Below are 20,609 nucleotides of genomic sequence, written 5' to 3'. Positions count from 1 at the left end.
ATATATTCGAACATATAGTTACTTTATAACTTACATTTAATTTCGTTCAAACGGCTGGCATGTAAAAGAGAAGGCAATAATAATGTACAATAAGGTACGTAGGCCTAAAGGGTTTGTTTAATACACTCTATTAACAGCGGGTCCAGTCACATCACTGACTGTTAGGGGTGTAAAGGTACTGTACACATACTCGTGCACAACAAATCAAGCTGCAAGTGTGTTGGCTGCTGCATTGTCCTCATGATTTTATTTTATTGTTATTTTTTTATTATTATTATTATTTTACCAACTTCAATATTATGCAACAAAATTCCATATGTTCATTAACATAATAATATTTGTTATAATAACAATAATAATAATAATAACATCATTAATAATTATTATTATTATTGTTATTATTAATTAGAATAATAATTAGAATAAATAATACATTTAAATAAAATAAAATGCTTGTGATGACAATTAGAGACATAACTACATAACAAAATTTTGAAAAGAAAAGACAATAACAAAAAACAATAATTATTATTTATTTCATTATTTTACCATTTTCAATATCATGCAACAAAATTCTATATGTTCATTAAAAAGTGCATTGAAATAAAATAAAATAAAATAAAATACATAACTACATAACCAATTCTTTTGAGAATACAATCACAAAAAAAAAAAAAAAAATTAAATAAATAATCATGTTGCAAAGAAAGTGCACCTAGATAATCCCCCCTTGCTAAATGCTAAGTGTATGCTGATTGGGAAGGACAACTGGACAATTCGGCAGCAGCTGAAATTAAAATCCAAGAAAGCATCAGTCATTAGGGACAAGAGGGAATTTCAAGTGGCCTTCTATGGTAACAGAAGCAGCCACGCCACGAAGGCAAGGAGCAGCGACCAACAGCCACGGCCAAAGACATACAAGCCAAGCAGTTGGAAAGCCAGTGTTTGTGCTGCTGGCTGAGACAGGAACAGCCGGAAAATCGAATATCATAAAGGCCAGAACCAAGAACAAAAGACCCTCCTGTGTGTGCAGGTGTTCTGACAAACCTTGATAGCAGAGAAAGGCACAAGAATAAATTCCGTAACTTAATACTTCCTTATTCCTGATTTGTTTTTGTTTGCAAAACCTAAATGCTCCCAAAAATAATATGAAAGCAAAAATATTTCAGCACCAAGTAGCCAGCAAGGTCCTGAAAAGTTTGTTATTCTATACTGTGATCCAAGATTGTCTCAGGAAGAAATCTGGTGTGGAAGCCTCTCATTATCAACTATAGAAAAGCAGAGTTCATTGTATTTCACAGTGAAATGGATTTAATGAAATCTCATAAGCAAAAGTACACCTCATGTAAGCTCCAAATTCAAGGGCGCACTTGAATCGCAGCCACTGTAATCTATAGAAATCACGGCACTTGTGTGAAAATTACACCCTTGGTATTTGCTGAGAGCCAAATTGAAGGCCAGTTTATACTTCTCAAGCAGGCTGGCAGCTTCTATTGTTTGAGAACTGCCTGTTTAGAAAAAGGTACCTCAAGGATGAATTACAGTAGTAGAGGAAATAAATAAAGATGCTGCCGTGTAAATGTTCCTGTTTTTGTATTCCTGAAATTCATTCTATCAAATCAACCTTCAACCTGTTCTGAGAAAAACACCAACTGAAAAACACAACTGAAAAACACAAAAAACAAAACAAAACAAAACAAAAGGAAACCAAAAGATCAGAGGATGTGACAGCAATGCTTATCTCTTCTCACAATCCACTTCATTTTGGATAAGATGGCCTGCTCTTGCTTTCATGGATCGCCTCTGATGAGCCAACACAGACGTTGTTTCCTCTACACTCTTGAGTCATTCGCAGTTCATCAGTGACTGATTCAAGTGCTCAAAGTGAAGGAAGAAATGCGCCGCCGTTTGCGACAGTGACTGAAGATAGCCACTGAAGCATCTGTTTGGCTCGATATCAATAGCAGTACATTTTTTGGCTGTTAAGTTGAATTACTGCTGCACTCACCTGACAGCTTCTAACAAGGGTTGTCATAAACAAATAGTACACAGCATTCATCAAACCTTCATGGTCAATCCATCAGAAAATAATGTTCACAATGTAGTTTATCTGTCATTATGTTGCATTCTAAATAGAAAAGTATGACATAATAGCTTTTCTCTAGACTGGAACGATGCACTTCAGTTCTGATTTATCCCAATATATGGCTGCTGATTTAATTTATATTCCCTTTCTACAACTGGTGCAGTTTGATAGCATTGACTGTTGTGATTTTTAGCTCCTTATTTTCCTTTCCTGAAGTATAATTATGAGCATAATATGCTATTAATGAATGTTAAAAAAGCAGTCATGGCACAAGATCACCTTCAGTCGGTAAAATATTGGGGCTGAATTGTGTCAGGGATGGACAAGAAATAGAATCTATGCTTAGCATTTGACGTCACGACAAAAAAAAATCACTGACTGCCTACTGAGACTGGGTTTCTTAATTCATTATACGTCATCAGAATCATAAAAAAACGAATGAGAAAATAAATAACTACATCTCTAAAGGTACAATGGGTGTCATGTGCGGTCAGTGGTTGCCAGAGACCAGAGCGAGAAGTGATGGCACACTTTTTGTATAACATAGCAGAACCACTAAACAAAAAATAAATAAATAAAAATGAAGCTCCAAACCTGAGGCAATACAAGCAACTTGGGGGACGAAATCCCACACAGCTTAAAGGCAGCTGCATGAGGTTAGTCATTGGACTGAATCAAAGTCGTTTCCTCAAGATGGCAGTGCTAACCACAGGCTCGGAGGGAGCTACAATCACAATGCATGTCAGTGACAACATCAGCTGCTGTGCAGTGGTTGGATATGTTGAAAACCACATATGACAACCTCGGTCAACCTGTATATCTGATTACGGTCAACCCACCCTCACACCCATGGCGTTATATAGACGTCGGGAAAGTGGACTTTTGCGTTCCATTTGGTACAGTTTGACACGTTATTAAACATAGAATAAATGGAGAACCATCCCATGGCTTACCCTATAACTCCACTGTGTTTTTTTCACGTCACACTGCCATTGCACCAATGTGCAATGGCTGCCTTTTTCGTCAGTATAGGACGTATAAGGTCACTTTCCCAATGTCCATATATGACAACCAGGGAGTGAGAGTGAGTTTTTAGGATCCCGTGTGACAGTTAGGACAACATCTTCCCTTTTTCTTGAAAGTGTGCAAGACTGACGGACCAGAAACAAAGTACATAAATCACTTGGTTATTTTCAAGTCACAATATCTGCACAGAATGTCAATTCAAAAAGTCACCTCTCTGTGTCCAGACAAACAATAAAAAGTCAAATAAAAGGAAGCCTATTTAGGGACGTCTTTGTTTCCAGGAACTGTGAAGTGAGAATTGCTAGGAGAAAATAGCCTACACAATCCCCATCTCATCACACTCTGCTGCCCTCCCACAAGATACAAATCTCCTCTCTCATTAGGGTGCTCATACACTGAATAGGTAGCGGAACCTATAGGAGGGAAGCCGTGTTGTTCCCCCCGGAGATCTATGTGCCAGTGAGTGAGATGTTACGCCAGTCCTGGCACCTGTCAGTTCTGCTGCAGAAACAGCAGCCCGGATAAATTAAACATGATGCAGTTCATTTGAGCAGCGCGGCCTGGAACCGCCATCGACTCGTTTGATCCAAACAGAAGTCACACAGCATGGGCTCGTTTTTGTTACTAAAAAAGGGCCGTTTCTGCGCCCAGCCTGAAGGTGATTTAACCCTGAAACAGAGAGCTGTTTCATTTTAAATCATCCAATGTGATAGAAATTGTTTGCCGGAGAGCAGCATGCATCTTGACAGCCTCTACTTAGACATTCATACTCCCACCTCATCAAATATTGACGCGCGAGCTGCCATCTTCCACCTTTTAAACTGAAGGTCCAAAAAGCAGGAGGCTTGACAGCAAAAGTTAAAGTGCTGCGTTTCCAGGGACTCTTCCACGATTTGGCAATGTACTCACCAATTAGCTACAACTCTTGCACAGTCAAGGAGACGAATTATTTTAAGCTTGATTGAACAGCGTTACTTTAAATAAGTGGTTTATCTGTTGTAAGGTGCTGCTCTCGAAGCAACAAATCACAAACAACTGTGTTTTTCTCAGTTGATGATTGCAACAGTGGAGTTTTTAAAACGTTCAGGTTCAAGTCACAGCGTCTTTTCATGGGTTTAACTTGCTCACTGTTTTTAATTAGGATAAGTGCTTCTCAGTCGCTCGGGCTCAGGAACCTGACTAGACCCAATTGAAAAAATGAAACAGACACTATTCAATGAAATATACATATCACATGAAAAAAAAGCAATTTCAACCTCATGCAATGTAAGTAATGATGAGTACCGAATTCTCTACTTTCATTGGTACCGACCAAATTCGGATGGTGCTACTGAGTACCGATCATAGATAGGCATGATAAATATCATTTGGGCGATAATTCACGATAAATCCATGTTCATTCTCTTGAAACTGTTTTATGATGAAACGCATTTGTGCCGTCTGTCTCCAACATCATCATTTGTTTATGCTTAGATATAATAGTTAATTAAGTGTAGAGATGAGAAATTTTCACGTCTCAGCAGTGGGAGACCTGCATGAGTTACGTGATATGAACCAAGGCAGACAACCGCGTCAGAGAACCTATGAGGACCACTCCATCTAATAAAATAAACACAGATCCAAAGACTCAGAGTCGACCAGTGTCATCATTAAAACTTTCCTGTATTCAAAATGTGTTTAAAACTACGATCGTGAAGCAAAGTCCGTCACACACTCCACAACTGTCACACGCCGGTGTCGGCTGTCAAACGCCGTCACGGTCTCGTCATGGTCATGTATGCAAGTCCAATGCAGCAGGTGTGCCACGTGTTTATCAAATTTATCATGCTATGCTAAATTATATCGGTATATCGTGAACGATATGATATCGCCCATCCCTAGTACTGTTGCAGGTAAAATCAAATGGCACCATGTTTCAGTAATTGAACGTACCCTTGTGACAGTAAGAGAGCGGAAGAGTAGCCAATTTCCCAAGCCGGACTTGAACATACCATTGCGTAGTGACGCAGGTACCCGTAGCACAATTCACCACGTTAGCATATATGTTTTCGCAAAATTTCTGCTGCATATGATTCAGTGTTGGCGGCACGCATGGTATGTGATTCAGTTGGGACCCAAAGTACTTGGTAATCAGGTGTTTATAATGAGAGCCGTGTCGCTGGCACCGGAGAAAACGTAGACTGAGATGTTAGTGTTAACCAAATTAACATATATCACCACATAAAACACAGAAAAATATCCAGAATTAGAACCGTACTGATTCCCAGGTACTGGATATTGACACTGTATCAGATCAAACTAGAAAGGTAGTCATCCCTACATGTAACACAGCCAAACATTTTCTTTTGTTTTTCCAAGGAAATGACAAAACCCCCAGGAAGTGGCTGCGCGACCAGGTCTGGAAAAGCCAAATACTCCCACAAGTCTGGCTGATAGTCCTGACCATCTTTCCCTGTCACTGTGTCTTCTTCTCTCTGTCAAAATACATTAAAAAAATGAATAAAAACCAACATAGCTGCTTATACTTGAGTTAAATAGATGTTTAGTGGATCTAGGGAGTTGCTGAAACTTCAGGCATGCATGTGACCTGAGGCTGCTCTCTCTGATTTCATCCCAACTGTAGCTGAGTTAGACATTATTTGAAGTATAAATGCAAGAAAACATCACTTCTCAAAAAAAAAAAAAAAACATTCACTAGGTGTCTTATGGAGACAAGGGAATGAAAGACGTTGGAACGAACCAACCTGATTTACATATGTAACAGAGTCACTGGAATGACGTTGATGAAGATACAGAAATAGAATTTGAAAAAATGTGAATCACGAAGCAACTTGACAAATCAACCCGCTACACCACACTTGAATTAGGAGATGACAGTGGATGCAACAACCTTATTCAACCTGAGTTTGTTTGAGTTGTAAGCAAGGTAGAAAAAGCTTAATAACTGACTGTAGCTCATATACTGTAGGTGGCTGACAAAGCCTGCTGGGAAAATCCTGAGCAAATTGTTCTGGAGAGGAGTGAGTCATACGCAGTCCAGCCGTTAGCGGAACCCATCAAGTATTCAGAGAGAATGACCATAAGCGGCCAGTCAGATCAATATAAGATTTAATAACTGGATATGTAGTTTAAATAAAGGACTTAATGTAGCAATAATTTACGATCATGATGTCAGTAATGTGACAAAAAGCATACGATCAGCACTTTACTTTCTCTCCAGGTCTACAAGTGAATTGACACAAAACTCCAATCCATTTAGCACGGCAACAGGAAGTTATCGCAAACAACAACAGGGTGTGTTTATTCACCTAATTACACGCAGGAGAAACACGTGTATCTGTTTTACATTCCATTAGGGGCCGGCTGGTCAGACGGTGATGCCATCACAGGCTGATCAATAAAAGGACGTTGGCCAGAAAATCGAAGGTAAATGAGGACTTCATGAGGAGGTAAATCCCTCACACACGTGGGATCACCGGAGCCTTCAGATGGTGTGTTGACGATCGCGATCTCACACGTCTCTCCAGCTATCGATCTAAAGGCCAAATGACAGCTCAAGCACACTGAGAGTGGAGACAGGGATGAAGACAGCTTGAATGGGCGGCGATCGCCTCGATGAATAGCAACCGCAATTGAGGTGTAGCGTGACTTATAATTTAGAATTTCCAATGTGCATACTGATCACAGTATGTACAACCCAGATATCAGTCCACAGCTAAACCTTTGTTTTTTTTTCGACTTTAAAGATCAATCAAGCTTGTAACTGTCAACATGTCAATAACAGGCTAAGCTGCTTGAGCCACCATTGATTGTGATGGAACAGAAAACACAACATGTGACATCAGTCTGCCCTCTTAGAGTTATTACAGCGATGCTCCACAGTCGGGAATCACTCTGGTTTCATCGGCTCAATTATTGAAAATAAGAATCAATAATTTATAAAAAATACATAAATATAAAAGTTAAATAATAAATATCTACCGTAATTTCCATACTATATACTCACGAACCATGCGGCTCATACAACGATGCGGCCAATATATGGAGATTTACAGACTGAAGAGCGTCATGCGGCCAAAATATTGAGCCTTGTCACATCAAACCAATGAAATCACAGGAAATTTATTTACACTAAGTCACTTAAATCCTCTGTTTTCACCCATCTGTCTGCAGCTCCACCAACAGAGCCGATCTCCTGGAGGACCGGAGACAAGAAGCAGCAGCTGAGACCAGCTGTGGTGTCGGAAATTCAGACAGCTTTTTAATGTGAATAAAAGATGTGAGTCGTGAGTTCATGATTCAAGTTCAGAACACTGTCGAGCTCGTTTCCGCTTGACCCCGTTTTCACAACTTGTTTAGAAGTGATCCTTTTATTAAGCCTGGCGCACCACTGACCGTTCTACAGCGCAGACAGCACCACTGCAGCTGCGGCTTATAGACCACTGTGGCTTATGTATGAATAAGATATGTTTTCCTTCTTAAATTTATCCTGGGTGGGGCTAAAATATTCCTTCACGCTCTGTAGTCCAGATATCACAGTAAATATTGGGGGTAGAAGTTGATTAAAAAAATATACAATTAATGAAAGTTTTATATTTAATTAATCATGATTAATCACAGCTATCTCAATATTGACATGATATGACCACGGGTTCAATAAAGGAAGAAGAAAGTTGGGTTTTCTAGTGATGAGTTGTAAGGCTTCATGAAACAGTCTGCTGACTTTCAGGCCACCAGATGGCACTGTCTGCTGCCAAATGTTAAGACATGGAAAACTAATTCAATGGAAGCTCACATCATTTCTAAACCAAGAGCGCCATCTAGTAGCCTCTGAAAATTAGGACACTGTTTCATCAACCCAGCAATACTGTTTCATGATACCTCATCTACCCATTACTAGTGTTTGCTATTGGCTGAGCTCAGCTGCCCGTCAACAACAAGCATGAAATGAGGTTTGTGGTTGGTAGATCTTAGCCACACACTGCAAGCCAAACGTAAAAGTGACTACCTCAGCGTTATGTGCAAGACAACAGAGGGAAATTTATATGACTGATTTTGCAATTCATTCTGCCATACTTATATTATACTTTCTTGATACATTACACAAGTAGTCTGAAAACACAACTCAAATGACTTTTCTTGTGCATCACAGGCAGTGGCCAGGCGAGACCGGCAGCATGGCACGAGAGCCAGAAACTATGAGGCTGACTGGTTTGTGGAGACAAAATCATCAAGTAAGTAAATCCTCGAGCACATCAAGTGAATTTCTGATGGCACGAAGAGGTTCTGGATTTCACTGCTGACGATGTTTGTTAATTAAACTCATTTAACCCCGAGACCTAATACCTGCAGGGAAGCACACCTGCTCTGAAAAGGGGAACTCATTTCTCCTTCCAATAAACCTGCAGCATTTTTCCGAGCCCATAGAATCACAAACACTCATCAGCTAAAAGCAGCTGCGAAAGTGCTCAAGATTCATCGCCAGGAGCAATGAGGTCGAAGGAAATACCGAGTTGAGGAGCGGGTGCAGGTGATGAAGAGGCAGAGGATAATGGAGGAAATACTTTTGAGCCATTTGAGCATTTCATGTTGGCTGTAAGCACCAGTAATTCCCATGTAGCTGCAGCTCAGGTAGAGAGAGAGAGAGCGAGAGAGAGAAAACAACAACCTGCTCGGGGAGCTTGCTACCAGTTAATGGTGCCCCAAGTCACGTATGGGTGCCAAACACCACCTGCAATAATTCCAACATTCACACAACAACATCAGCCACTCACAGGTGGCCCCCGAACAAACATACATGGACAACAATTTATTTACCTTTAATTTGAAAAGCAATCAAAATGGCAATCCAATATGTTTGACAAAACACCTCAAATAACTAAACAACCCCCGGAACAATCTGGAGAGCGCCTGCACTCCATTACACAACAGCTCTTCCAGCATCCTCGAAAGAGGGAGCATTAATATGTATTGCACTGCCAGAGCAACAGCCACTGTTATACAGAAACAATCCCAGCAGAGCAATTCGTGAGTGAAGAGTGCAGGAGTGTTTACCATGCAGGAACACAAAATCAAGAGGAGGAAACGGGGGGGGTTGATCTTGAGCAAATATTTTGGTACGTACCGTTGGGGCTCTCCTCGTCGATGGTGACTATTGTCGCAGGAGGTCCTGGACGTGAAAGCTTGCACTCTGCATGACCAAGAGAAACAAGTCAATTTAATTGCATTCGCTGTTTGACAGAAAAATAATTTATCGCATGAAAACGATCATGGGCTCACACAGGGGCATAAGCAATATTGTGAGAGATGAGAGAGAGGTACATTAACAAGAACAATTAACAGTTTATTACAGCCTACTGTATATTGTAGTAATCCTCCCTCACATAAATGATTATATCAATGAAGAAACAGTCAACTCTGACCACCCACCAGCTGAAGGATGAGCAGTGTTGCAATACTGGAAGTTGTGTACCCCCCAAGACATCAATTATATATTGTTGAATGTGCAAAGCTCATGCTACAAATATTCAATCATAATAATAGTAGTAGTAGTAATAATAATAATAATAATAAAGAAAATAAAAATGAATATAAATTAAAAAGGTGAAATTGCAAATTAATGTATTTACCATCTGCTTTTTATCAGTCATTAGACCTTTGCACAATTTGCTTCTTTATTCTGCACGTTGCGTCGATATGTGCAAACATTTGGAGGTATTTCTGAAAGTGGTCGTGTTAGTGTTCAAACAATTAATCACATGTTGCTAGTAATTCAATTTACAAAAATATTTTTTGTTTTGTTGAGTGTGACAAAAAGCCATCTTTCACACAGACGTGCGTTTGGTTGCCACTGTCGACAGGTTGAGGCAGGAGAGGGCATTAATTGTATGAATTGTATGCATCAAAAACGCATTCATGTATTTATCCATGGATTATGCAGTCGCTTTGATGTCAGGGTGAGAATCGCACCAAAATAGTTACCTGGAGGTGACTCTCGTGCTACGGTTACCCAAACGGTAGTGACTGGCAGACTAGCCGTCATGAAACAGTTTAACTCTAATTTTCAGCAGCCACTAGATGGTGCTCTCCAAGTTCCAAGTCCGAGCATTTTAGACCAAGACAGTGCCATCTGGTGGCCTCTGAAAATCAAGACACTGTTTCATGAAACCTCATCAGCCCAGCAAAATAATAATATTAATGTAATGTTTATGCATTTGCGTGTGTATCGCACATGATCGCAGGCAAGGCACAGATCAGAGTCAGATGATTAATGATTATTAATAATATCAATGTGCTTTGCAAAACTGTGATTAAGCCATTGTATTTTTTTTAAGCGATCACTCAAGTAAAAAAAATAAAAAAAACACCCGTGGCTGTCATACTTTGGAGTCGGTAACCCTGTTTCCACCTGTTTCCTCCATCCACTGTTTTTCCGTCTTAGTGACTCAAGTGTGGTCCAGCTCTTCACGCAAACTTCAAAATAATATGGACTAACTATGGATCTTAGAAAAGCTCCGACAAATGCTATTTCTATGTACACTTTTTTAAATTAAAATAAATGTATAAATTGCATATATGTTCATTTAATCTAAACTTCAAAATAATATGGATTAACTATGGATCTTAGAAAAGCGCCGACAAATGCTATTTCTTTGTACACTTTTTAAAATTAAAATAAATGTGTAAATGGCATATATATGAATTTAATCTATCAACATCAGTCATGAAGATGAGTAGTAGAATATTAAACGTGTTGTCTAAACATACACAGCAGCATTTCCCCATGAGCTGTTTCCTGTCTGCTTCGATCAGGAGCTCCTAAAGTAAGATTTTATATGGCTGTATACGTTAATGAGAGAATAACAGGTACTTAAAACACGACCATGTAAGTCCACTGATATGGAACAGGTGTCACTTGATAATAAGCTTTGGTGCGTCATACAATGTATTATGTCTGAAGCAACACTGACAATTAATAGAGCCAAAAGGCAATTTCTCTGCTTAGTGATCAACAGTCCGTTTTACTCGCTTTACTTTTATTCCGACTCCCAGTTCGGCAGGAATTCTAATTAGAAGAAAAACCCTGACACGCATTGTAAATTTCATTCACTTTCTCTTGCGCTGATAAAAAAAATAAAAATGTCTCGACAATGTGACGGTTCCACAAAAGCCATGAGGGACGTGCGAGACGAGAAGGGTGGTCAGAACATGAGGAGTATCTTTAGAGAAGCAGGTCAAAGCAGGGAGACGGTACAAGCTCAAGAGACACTCGTAATGGTAGCTTGACAGACAGGAGCAGATGGGGCAGCAGGGGAGGTGGGGAAGGAGGGATGGGGGGAGGGGGGTTGAGATAGGTAATGCGCGTCTAGGATTATAGATGGTCCACGGGTTGGAGAGAGAGAAAGAGAGAGGGAGCACATCAGGGGGAAAAATGTGAAACAGGAAAAGGCAACAGACTGCGGAGGCTTCTTACCCTCGTACTGCCAGTCTGAATAGGTCAGAGGTTAGTGGAGCCAGAAGAAGGCAGAGCAGAAGCATGAAAGAGAAGACATTCAGTTGAAATAAAAGCACAGACGGAGGAAGGTTTTCAAAGAACATATTATATGAAAGCTTGACTTTCCTGTCCAGCAGAATGTTAGTCAACAACAAGAAAGGTGAAAGAGAAAACATGACAAAGTCATATTATTCTAAATAAATAAATAAATAATAAAGACAAAACAATCTTATTTATCATATTTTTTCTTCCAATCTCCTTTATATTCTGTGGTGTTGTTTGGACCACTGTACTGTTTTCAGCAGCATCATCTAAGATCAGCATTAGCGGCATAGAGATGATGTTCCTCTGCACACGCTCAGGGCAAAAAGTAAGCAACACGCTCACAGCGGAGTCCTTTTCATGTAATTAGAGAAGCTAGCGTAACAAGAAGCTTCGTCATCTCTTACCACATCAAGAGCCGCGGCACTAAGGTTTCACACCCGCCGTCTGTCGCCTGACAGCAGTTGCGCACCTGGTGAAGATGCAGTGGATTGACTTCCGATTAAATATTAACGCCCACGTGTAAACACTAATGAAATGACTGGGGTTTCGGGGTGGATGTTGTTCAGTCACAATGGTAAACTATGCTGCAACAGAGTTGGTCTGTGAAGGCAGGAAAATCTGGATTGAAAAAAGGACAACACAGACGGCCGACATCGGCATCACTCTGAGACACAAAAGTCAACATGAAAATAGTGTTTGACGTGTGAAAAAAGGGACCCAAACCACAATTGCTGTTTCAGAAAATCTCTGAACACTGGGGATATCCAGATACTGATAGAAGTATCAATACTGGCAACGACACTGGCCTACTGTATTTCGCTGTGGTCGTACTTGAAAGCACTCGCACATGAAAGCACATGATACTTAATGCAGTGTACCCTCGCCATATTCCGCGGTGCATCGCGGGTTTTAATAGGGCTATCATTCTCACGGAAACAAGGGTTGTCGCAGGCTCTCCCGCCACACCTGCCTTTTCTCCCGCGATTCACGGCACGGTGGTCGACCTGTGCTCTGCTTCAGATGAGCAACGGCTCTTTTTTATGGAGCTCCGCTTGGCAACGATCGTCGGTCAGACAGGAAATCAACACGAGAAAAGTTATGTGAATAGAATGTTATTAGCATTTTAGCAAGTGAAATCTGTGTCAGTGGTGTCAGGTTTGTTCGGTGAAAAAAAATAGTAATTTGAAACGGCATATACGGTATTATTAATAACTCGTATCGGTACTTGGTATCGGCAAGTTACCGGCTATCAGTGCTTGGACTCAGTAGGCGAATATGTGGTTTGGGAAATCCCTCAAGGTAATAATAAATAGATGAATGTTAGGCACTTTTAAAATCATATCATACAGTAATCCAATATTTTGCTAAATTACGATACTCAAGCATTCCTTGAGCCTTCCTAACTTAGCTTCTATATTTGTCTCCCACTTGAATCTAGCCGCTGTTTGATGCCTCAGGAGTGAGAATGTGTTCAGGTGGGATTTTTGTCATGGCCTTTGCCACAAATATAAGACAAAAAACACTTCCAAGCGTCCACAATCACAATGGAGTGAATCGTGGGAAATGTTTAACAAAGCCAGACGACCAAAGACGACCAACTTCGTGACTGAAGTTTGGGGTGACAGGAGGCCAGGTTTTGTGATGAGAGAAAAAGCTGAAGGGTTTCTTAATTTCCCAGTTGGACTGGTGGAAATTCTGGTTCAGTGTCACACCACGCAGAAGGGAACAGAACAAATGGCAGCAGTCCACTGGCCCACACTGCCAGGTATTGGACGTTGGGACACACAGCCAGTCCAAGCCTGCGCTCAGCCTCCGTCAGGGGTTTGGAACCCAGTTTCTACAGTGACTAGTGAAAGGTTTGCAGGTTACGCACAGCCTTTATCGTAATGATCTGAGTGCATTTCACTTTGTGATTGATTAAATGGAAATCTGGCAAGAACTGCGTCCGGGAACCATTTGCATTAATCTTTTGTTAAATATTATGATGAATAGGTGTTGAGTGATTAATGATGAGATGCAATGAGACAAAGACGTCTCTCCATTTCCCCCCGTTTGGCAAGTCCAAGTCCAAGAAAACCTTTGTGTTGCTGCTGCTTCATTCATGTTACCAAGCACATCTGTCACATGGCCTGATCCAATTGATTCAAGTGTAGATCTCTTGTTCTGCTGTTTGCTTGTTACAAGGCGCATCTCGAGATTCCGCTGGAATAATTACTCTGACGTTAATCTTCAGCTACCTACAAACATGAAAGATCCGAACCCAGTAAAACAAATCAACGTGGTTCCGCTTGTCATTGCTAACAAGATAAAATCAAACACATGAACCTCAAAATGTATGCTGAGGGATCAGCTGCTTGTGAAAAACACACACTTGTAATGTTACGTGCACATCAAAAAATGCATGAGGTTTTGACTTGGGGTAGTAAAGAATAGAGAATGTTGACGTGCAGACAGACAGCACAGCTCGCTCTTGCGTCATGGCTGTGTAGCGCAAAGAATGCAATTACAGCTTCTCTCCTTCTATCTTTTTCCTCATTATCTTTACAAGTGAGATACTCTCAGCGGGGCTTCGGGCCGTAATTGCCTGAAGGCACTTATTTTTAAAGGGTCACAAGACAAGTCTATGTTGCAGAGAAATATCAAGTCAACGAAGGATAGGGAGATAACAATGAAAAAAAACTATGGCTGAAGTTCTGAAGCAAAATGAGAATGTAATCTCTCTAGCAAAATCATTTGGAAGGAGGAATATTATGTCAACAGCTTGCAAGAAAGCCGTCACCAAGAGCTGCTGATGCAAAGGTGGAAACGCCAGCAGAAGAATTTCCACCCAAAGAACAAAAACCAGATCCAACAGACAGGATAAATGGACCAATCCAATGGACCTATCCTTGTCTCCCGCTTAGGTTTTAAGACAAGCTGGTAAAGGTTGCTGTCAAGGCAAAATATAGCAAAATACGTGAGCTATACATTGAGTGCCGGTGATTCACCTTGGCGATGATACACACTACGAGCAAACTCGACCTGCAGTCCGATTATAAGTCGCTGGCCAGCAGATTAAAGCCCATCCCCCGGTCATTTCAGTGCGCCTATGCTTCACCGGCTGCTGCTACACAAAGTCTGCACATCTGGCCCTTAATCAGACAATCCCAAAAATAGATAAACAATTGCCAGAGCAGAACGCATGTGCGGTCGGGAGATCAACAGAAATAGAACTGAAGATAAGAATTGCAGGCTTAAATGACACGGCGGGAATGCTTAGATGGCACACAAAGAAATCACTCCCCAGTCACACAATAAGAATTACACTGCACACTCATATTTGCTCAGGGATTCACAAATGGTGGGATCAGACATGGACCACGATTCACATCTGTCCACTGTGCTCTGGATTGAAGCTTGACCTTTCGTTACCATTTGCTAAATGGCTTGGCTTTGCTGGGGCTGCTGTGAGGATCAATGGACTTACATGGCAGACGCTGGGGTTCACACACATTCATTCACTCCGAGATGTTGAGGCCGACTTTAAAAAGAGTCAGACAGATTACGTGATGAAAGGCTGGTACAAGGAAGAGGGGATTATTAATGAAAAAAGAAAAACGGGAATCATCAGATGTTAAACAGTCGAAGAGGAAAAAGAAATATAGTTAGTTTTGAGAGAAACAGATATCACTGAGGCTGAGATATCATTGGCTAAATCATGGCCTGCGGGCCCCACTTTTCATTCCAGAAGTGGCTTCCATGACTTCCACCACATGACGTAAATAAGACCTGCTTCCACTTATCGTCCAAATCCCACACACCACGGCTACAGTTGAAACCCGACCTCCACTTTTACTTGCTGGCTTACAGAAAGAAATCTGACGGACAAACTTTATTCAGGCCAGATTATGTAACACCACTGTGCCTCGCCATCAACACCTCAGTGCCTTTAAAAGTTGTCTCATTTGACAGCGAGAATTTGACAGCACCTCCGGCTCGACAAACCAAGGGAAGTGTGAAGACAAGGGACGATGGAGCTTTAGCAGAGGTGAAATAAGAATCCCAGGTGCACCATGTTTCTTCCTGGGTGGCATCTCGCATCATATTTCTAGTGCTGGTTTTCTCAGGCTGGCAGTCATCAAGGTTGAGCTCACTTGTTTGTGAGGAACCAGCTACTTCACTAACTCAAACTATACTCTCTGTTCTGGCAAAACTCCAGTTCATAAAGACAAGACTCTCCACCCCAACGCTGCCAGATGGGTAAAATATTCATACGATTTGAGCATTATGTGCCCTGATTTCCTCCTGGACTTCACCTTGTCTCTCTCCAGGTTGGAATGCACTCATAACTGTATATATAAAACAACATCCTATGCTAACTACTAAACATGAACGAAAAAACATGCCGCTTGAAGACAGAAAAAAATTTTGATTCCCAATATTGATCTCTAATATGAATAAACTGCAACAGAAGTACTGTTGAATGGACAGCAAGTAATGAGTTGTTTTTAAAATCTCAAATTAATTAGCTGCTCTCGACTTACTTGCTAATCCGATCATTTTTTATTTCATGCAAAAAAACGATTCAGAGGCTCAGAAAAGAGGCTGGGAAATGGTGAAGTCCAGATGTGCTGCAGGGTTCCGGTGGAGGACAGAGCTGATTTGGTCCAATAACATAATAAAAAAAATCATTACCAATAAAAGCCTGTAATAAGTACAAACAGAAATCCCAGAGAGCAAAACATATCTCATCAGAGATGCTGTGGCGGATTTAAAAAAAAGGTGAGTGAGGTTATTGCCCCACAGCAGGCTGCTCATACCTTCCGTGTCCTGGCCACAGCTGTACGTGAGCACAGAGAGGATTGCCATTCCTGTCCCCAGCCATCTGACCAGCCACCAACCCCGTCGCATCTTCTGTTGAGCCTTATTTCCTGCCCACCTAAGGAGGAGAAAAAAAAGGATTTTTCAATTTTATCTGAGATCACACCGTACCCTCGCAGATCCACAGATGTGTCACACAGCAGCCTTAAAAATAGAATAGTAACGCCATTTTATTCAATGTAAATACTGCATTAAAATAAAGCCTAAAAACATATTCTCGACAGATGAATCCTACACAGCAGTATAGCAGTTTCAAAGCCAGACTTGACACACATTTTATTTATTTATTTGAATATTTTTTTCATGATGATATTGAATATATGCCACATGTTTTTACAATGACAAAAGCTGTCCTGGGGGCCCATTGCAGCCCTTAATCATGCGGCCGGAGTGTGAAAGCCTTCTTAAAAGGTATAGTACTTGATAGCAAATAAGAAAGCAGTCTGTGAGGACCATTACTTCCTACATGTTTTGCACACCATCAACAGTTTCCAGGGACTGCACAGGTTAACAAAGACTTTAACATTATAATAAGATACATGACCAAGTTGCTGACACAACACTGAATTAAGGCCACAGTAAAACCAATTTTAGACATTCATATTACATTATTAGCCTCATGTTTGAATGATGATCCCATCAGTAGGTTTATATTGGAATGATCTGCTGTGTAAAATGTAGACAGCACGTAAATTTCAGTGGCTGACACGTACAAATATAAAAACAAAATGACTGCACACAACTTTCCACCAGCACAGAGGGTCAGGAAGTGCACTCTGCACTTCATCCTTTATCTCACTCAGCTGTTTCTGATCGACTCCATAGGAATTAGGTTGTGGACTCAGCATTAATAACATATGTCTCAGAAACAGGAGCAGAAGAACCGAGTCATCACATAATTCAAAAGCACAGTAGGAAAATGTAACCGCATGTGGTCATATCTTCTGTTGTAAGGTGGATCGTTTTTACTCAGGGGGAATGACTGCCATTACAGCCGAGAAGTATGTGTGGAAGGGCACTGCAAAACCATTTGATATCCAACCTCAAACACCACCCACAGGGTTGGTCTAGCTCAGATTCAGGTTGGACGCGTCTCACAAAAGGCTTTTCTCCCTGACGTCGCATCTCTGTGGGGTGCTCATGTCCACGTATTAATATGCAGTTAAAAGTGACCGACCGACAAAGGCATGGGAAGCCAAGAATCACTACAGTTAAATGCCGTGGAGTTGAGAGGGTGTAGTGCAGGCCTGGCCAACCCGCGGCTCCTAAGCCACATGCGGCTCTTTGCCCAGTTTCATGCGGCTCTTCACCAAATGAGCCACCGAACTGGCTGCAGTTTTGGTCAAGTTGCTATTGAGGTGATCATTTGTACAGGAAAGATGAAAAAGTAAGAGCTATTCTCCAACCCGGTGGGGGGCTTGGAGCACATTCTATGCCGATGTGAGTCGCGGTCCTGAGACTTGGACCGTCATCAGATCCACGATCACGATTTACATGACTTAGTTCCACATTTGACTTTGTCATTCCCTAAACTGGACTCCCTGGAGACGGTTATGGAGAGAAGGATGCTCCTGAAACTAAGGAACATCACCCACCCCCTCCATCAGCTGCTGGTCCAATACCGAAGCCAACTGACCAACAGATTGAGACTACCCATCTCAAAGACTGACAGGTCATTTCTTCCTTCTTCTTCCTACTTCTTACAATTCATCCCTGAAAAATGTACAGTGAAGGATTCTTTGCCACGATATTCTGTTCATTCTGTTGTTGAATCTGCATTTTCTTGCACATTGTTTATAAGATCTTTTGCATTATAATAGTATTTCTTTTCAATTTTATATTTATGCTGTGTACAGAGCATGTTACGAACAGAATTTCCCTCGGGATTAATAATGTTTTGTGATTCTGATTCTTAACTAAACATATGGTATGTGTTTCACCTATTATTCATTGTTGATCATCGTGAAGTCTGTTTAAGTCAGTGGAGTGAAGATGAGACACTCCAGTATGCAGCGTCGCTCACACACACAGACCGGGACGATGTTTTTGGTGGCACGAGCCACATAAAAAAAGGGCTCTTAGCCTCTGACTGGATGGCCACCCCTGGTGTAGTGGGTGTCAGTGAGAGGGAAACAACTCACAATAAGATGAAAACAAGGTAGTACACAAGCAAGTCCAGAAAGTATAACTCACTGTGAGATATGCATAGGTTCAATGTAAATAGCTAATGGAGAGAGTCGGCACAAGGAGGCAAGGACGGATGTTTGGCCTAAATCGCCTCATCTGGCTACCCTCCATGTGGAAGAGAAGTGATTCTACTTTGAGTCTCCGGTGAATGTGAGTGCTTCTCACCTTATCCCCAGGCTGAGCAGTAACACCCCACAGAAAAAGTACTTTCGACCATTTACATCCGCAATCTCATGCTTTCATTGAGTACCTAAAGCTCATGACCATTGTAGGATTGTAGGAGCAGACTGACCCGTCTCAGCTCTCTTTTCACCACAACACACGAGCACAGTGCTTCATGGTACTTCTTCTGGATTTTGCGTTCCATGCAATTCACATTTGAATGAGGCTTAAATGCATTTTGTGGAAGTGCTGTCACAAAGTTCCCATTATTCTGGCCGTTCCGTGGCCGTGACTCACACTTTAGTGATATTCACAAGATTAGAAGACATTTTGAACTCACTTTCCGGCAATGATTCTTTGATGACTTCAAAACTTTTTCAGTCAGACAAACACACACCCCATGTGTTTATTTTATTTTATGATCATTGTTGCTTTATTGTTGTCCTACAACGGATCATTGTGAACACAGAAAGGATGTTGCTTTGTTTGGTCCTCGTGTGGAGCATCCATCAGAACAATACCATTAATGTTTGTTTGTGCATTCTTCGACACAAAGCCCTCCAGAGACGTAAAGTGTCACTGGTGACAAAAAAAAAAAACCCTCAGGAAACCATCATTTGCATATAAAGGGCTGTTTCTTTGTCACAGATAGATACGGAACTTTGCTTTTTTTGTATTTGATCACTCCTCTTTCACTTGGAAGTGAGACTCAAACAAGCGTACTAGGCAACATGAAACCCAGCCCAGCTGAGCCGACATCCAGCACGCGGTGACGGACAGCGGGTTCTCTGGTGTTTTACAGATCATAAAGAAAGTAATTTTACACTGATCTTTTTTTACATTCTTTGCTTTCACATCTCTCCCAGCAGTGTTCCCCCTGTGAAGCAGATTTGATTTCCCACATACGTACATCTATCTTAAGAGGGAGCCAAGCAACGGCGCTTTGATTCAATTCACATTGGAAAACTCCTGAGACCTGCACATCGAACCAGCCTGTAAGGAGGCTACTCACCAGAAAGTTTCCACTGGATCATCAGGCGTTCTTACACATCTGACAGCTACGAACCACTTGCTGTGTTCCTTTTAACTGAGAGTCTGAAGCTACACATGTAGCAACTGAAGTCATGCGGGCAGATGATGATCATGGATAGGGTTGTGCACAGCAATGGAAAAATCCTATTCCATGACGTTCAGCAGGTTTACACCGATCATACTGTCATTTCAACACCAAAATATCAGGTTTAGAGAAGTTGTCAAGGAAAGATAGGTCATGAAAGTCGCTTCCGTCAGCTGGTACCAAAGCATTGGAACTGGAAAACGTCGCAAGCAATGTCCACAGATTGGAAAAATAAATCATGTTTTCTTTCCCCAATTTTGCTGCTTTGCAGCAATGGGTTGTGATGATCGCAAAGGGTTCTGAACAACCCACTGGTGTGGTGAGGTTCTTTCCGAAAACAAAGCCATCGAAACAGCTTTGATGATCAGAAGATAACTGCACCAAATGATTTAAATCGTCGTAATCGTCTTCCACATCTGAAAATAATTAGAGATAGCATTAGTTCTAATGTGTTTCAGCGCGAGTTTAATACAATCTCACACGGTGACATTGGTATAAGGTCACCCAGCCCTTTCAGGGATAGAAAGCCATTTGAAAATGAATGAATTAGATTTAATTCAGTTTGATGCTGTCATGCCATCTCATTTCTAAATCATGCAGATTCACACATATTTCTCATCACATTACAGTCA

The 20,609-nt window shown here is 41.2% G+C and overlaps 1 protein-coding gene across 1 annotated transcript in view; it reads right to left on the bottom strand.

The window, feature by feature from the left end:
- Positions 1–20,609, bottom strand: part of LOC128764929 (protocadherin-15-like) — a 168,806-nt gene that overhangs the window by 126,514 nt on the left and 21,683 nt on the right. The window contains exons 2-4 of the mRNA XM_053875217.1: positions 16,451–16,569; positions 11,586–11,600; positions 9,237–9,302 (exon numbers count right to left, since the gene is read on the bottom strand). Of these exons, the coding sequence (XP_053731192.1) occupies positions 9,237–9,302; positions 11,586–11,600; positions 16,451–16,541 (172 nt within the window). The 5' untranslated portion in view covers positions 16,542–16,569. The remainder of the gene's footprint in view (positions 1–9,236; positions 9,303–11,585; positions 11,601–16,450; positions 16,570–20,609) is intronic.

This window comes from Synchiropus splendidus, chromosome 9 (genome assembly GCF_027744825.2).
Source record: "Synchiropus splendidus isolate RoL2022-P1 chromosome 9, RoL_Sspl_1.0, whole genome shotgun sequence".
In the NCBI taxonomy this organism is placed as follows: Eukaryota; Metazoa; Chordata; class Actinopteri; order Syngnathiformes; family Callionymidae; genus Synchiropus; species Synchiropus splendidus.
The sequence above is the reverse complement of the archived record's forward strand: the minus strand, read 5'-3'. Positions and strand labels throughout refer to the sequence as shown.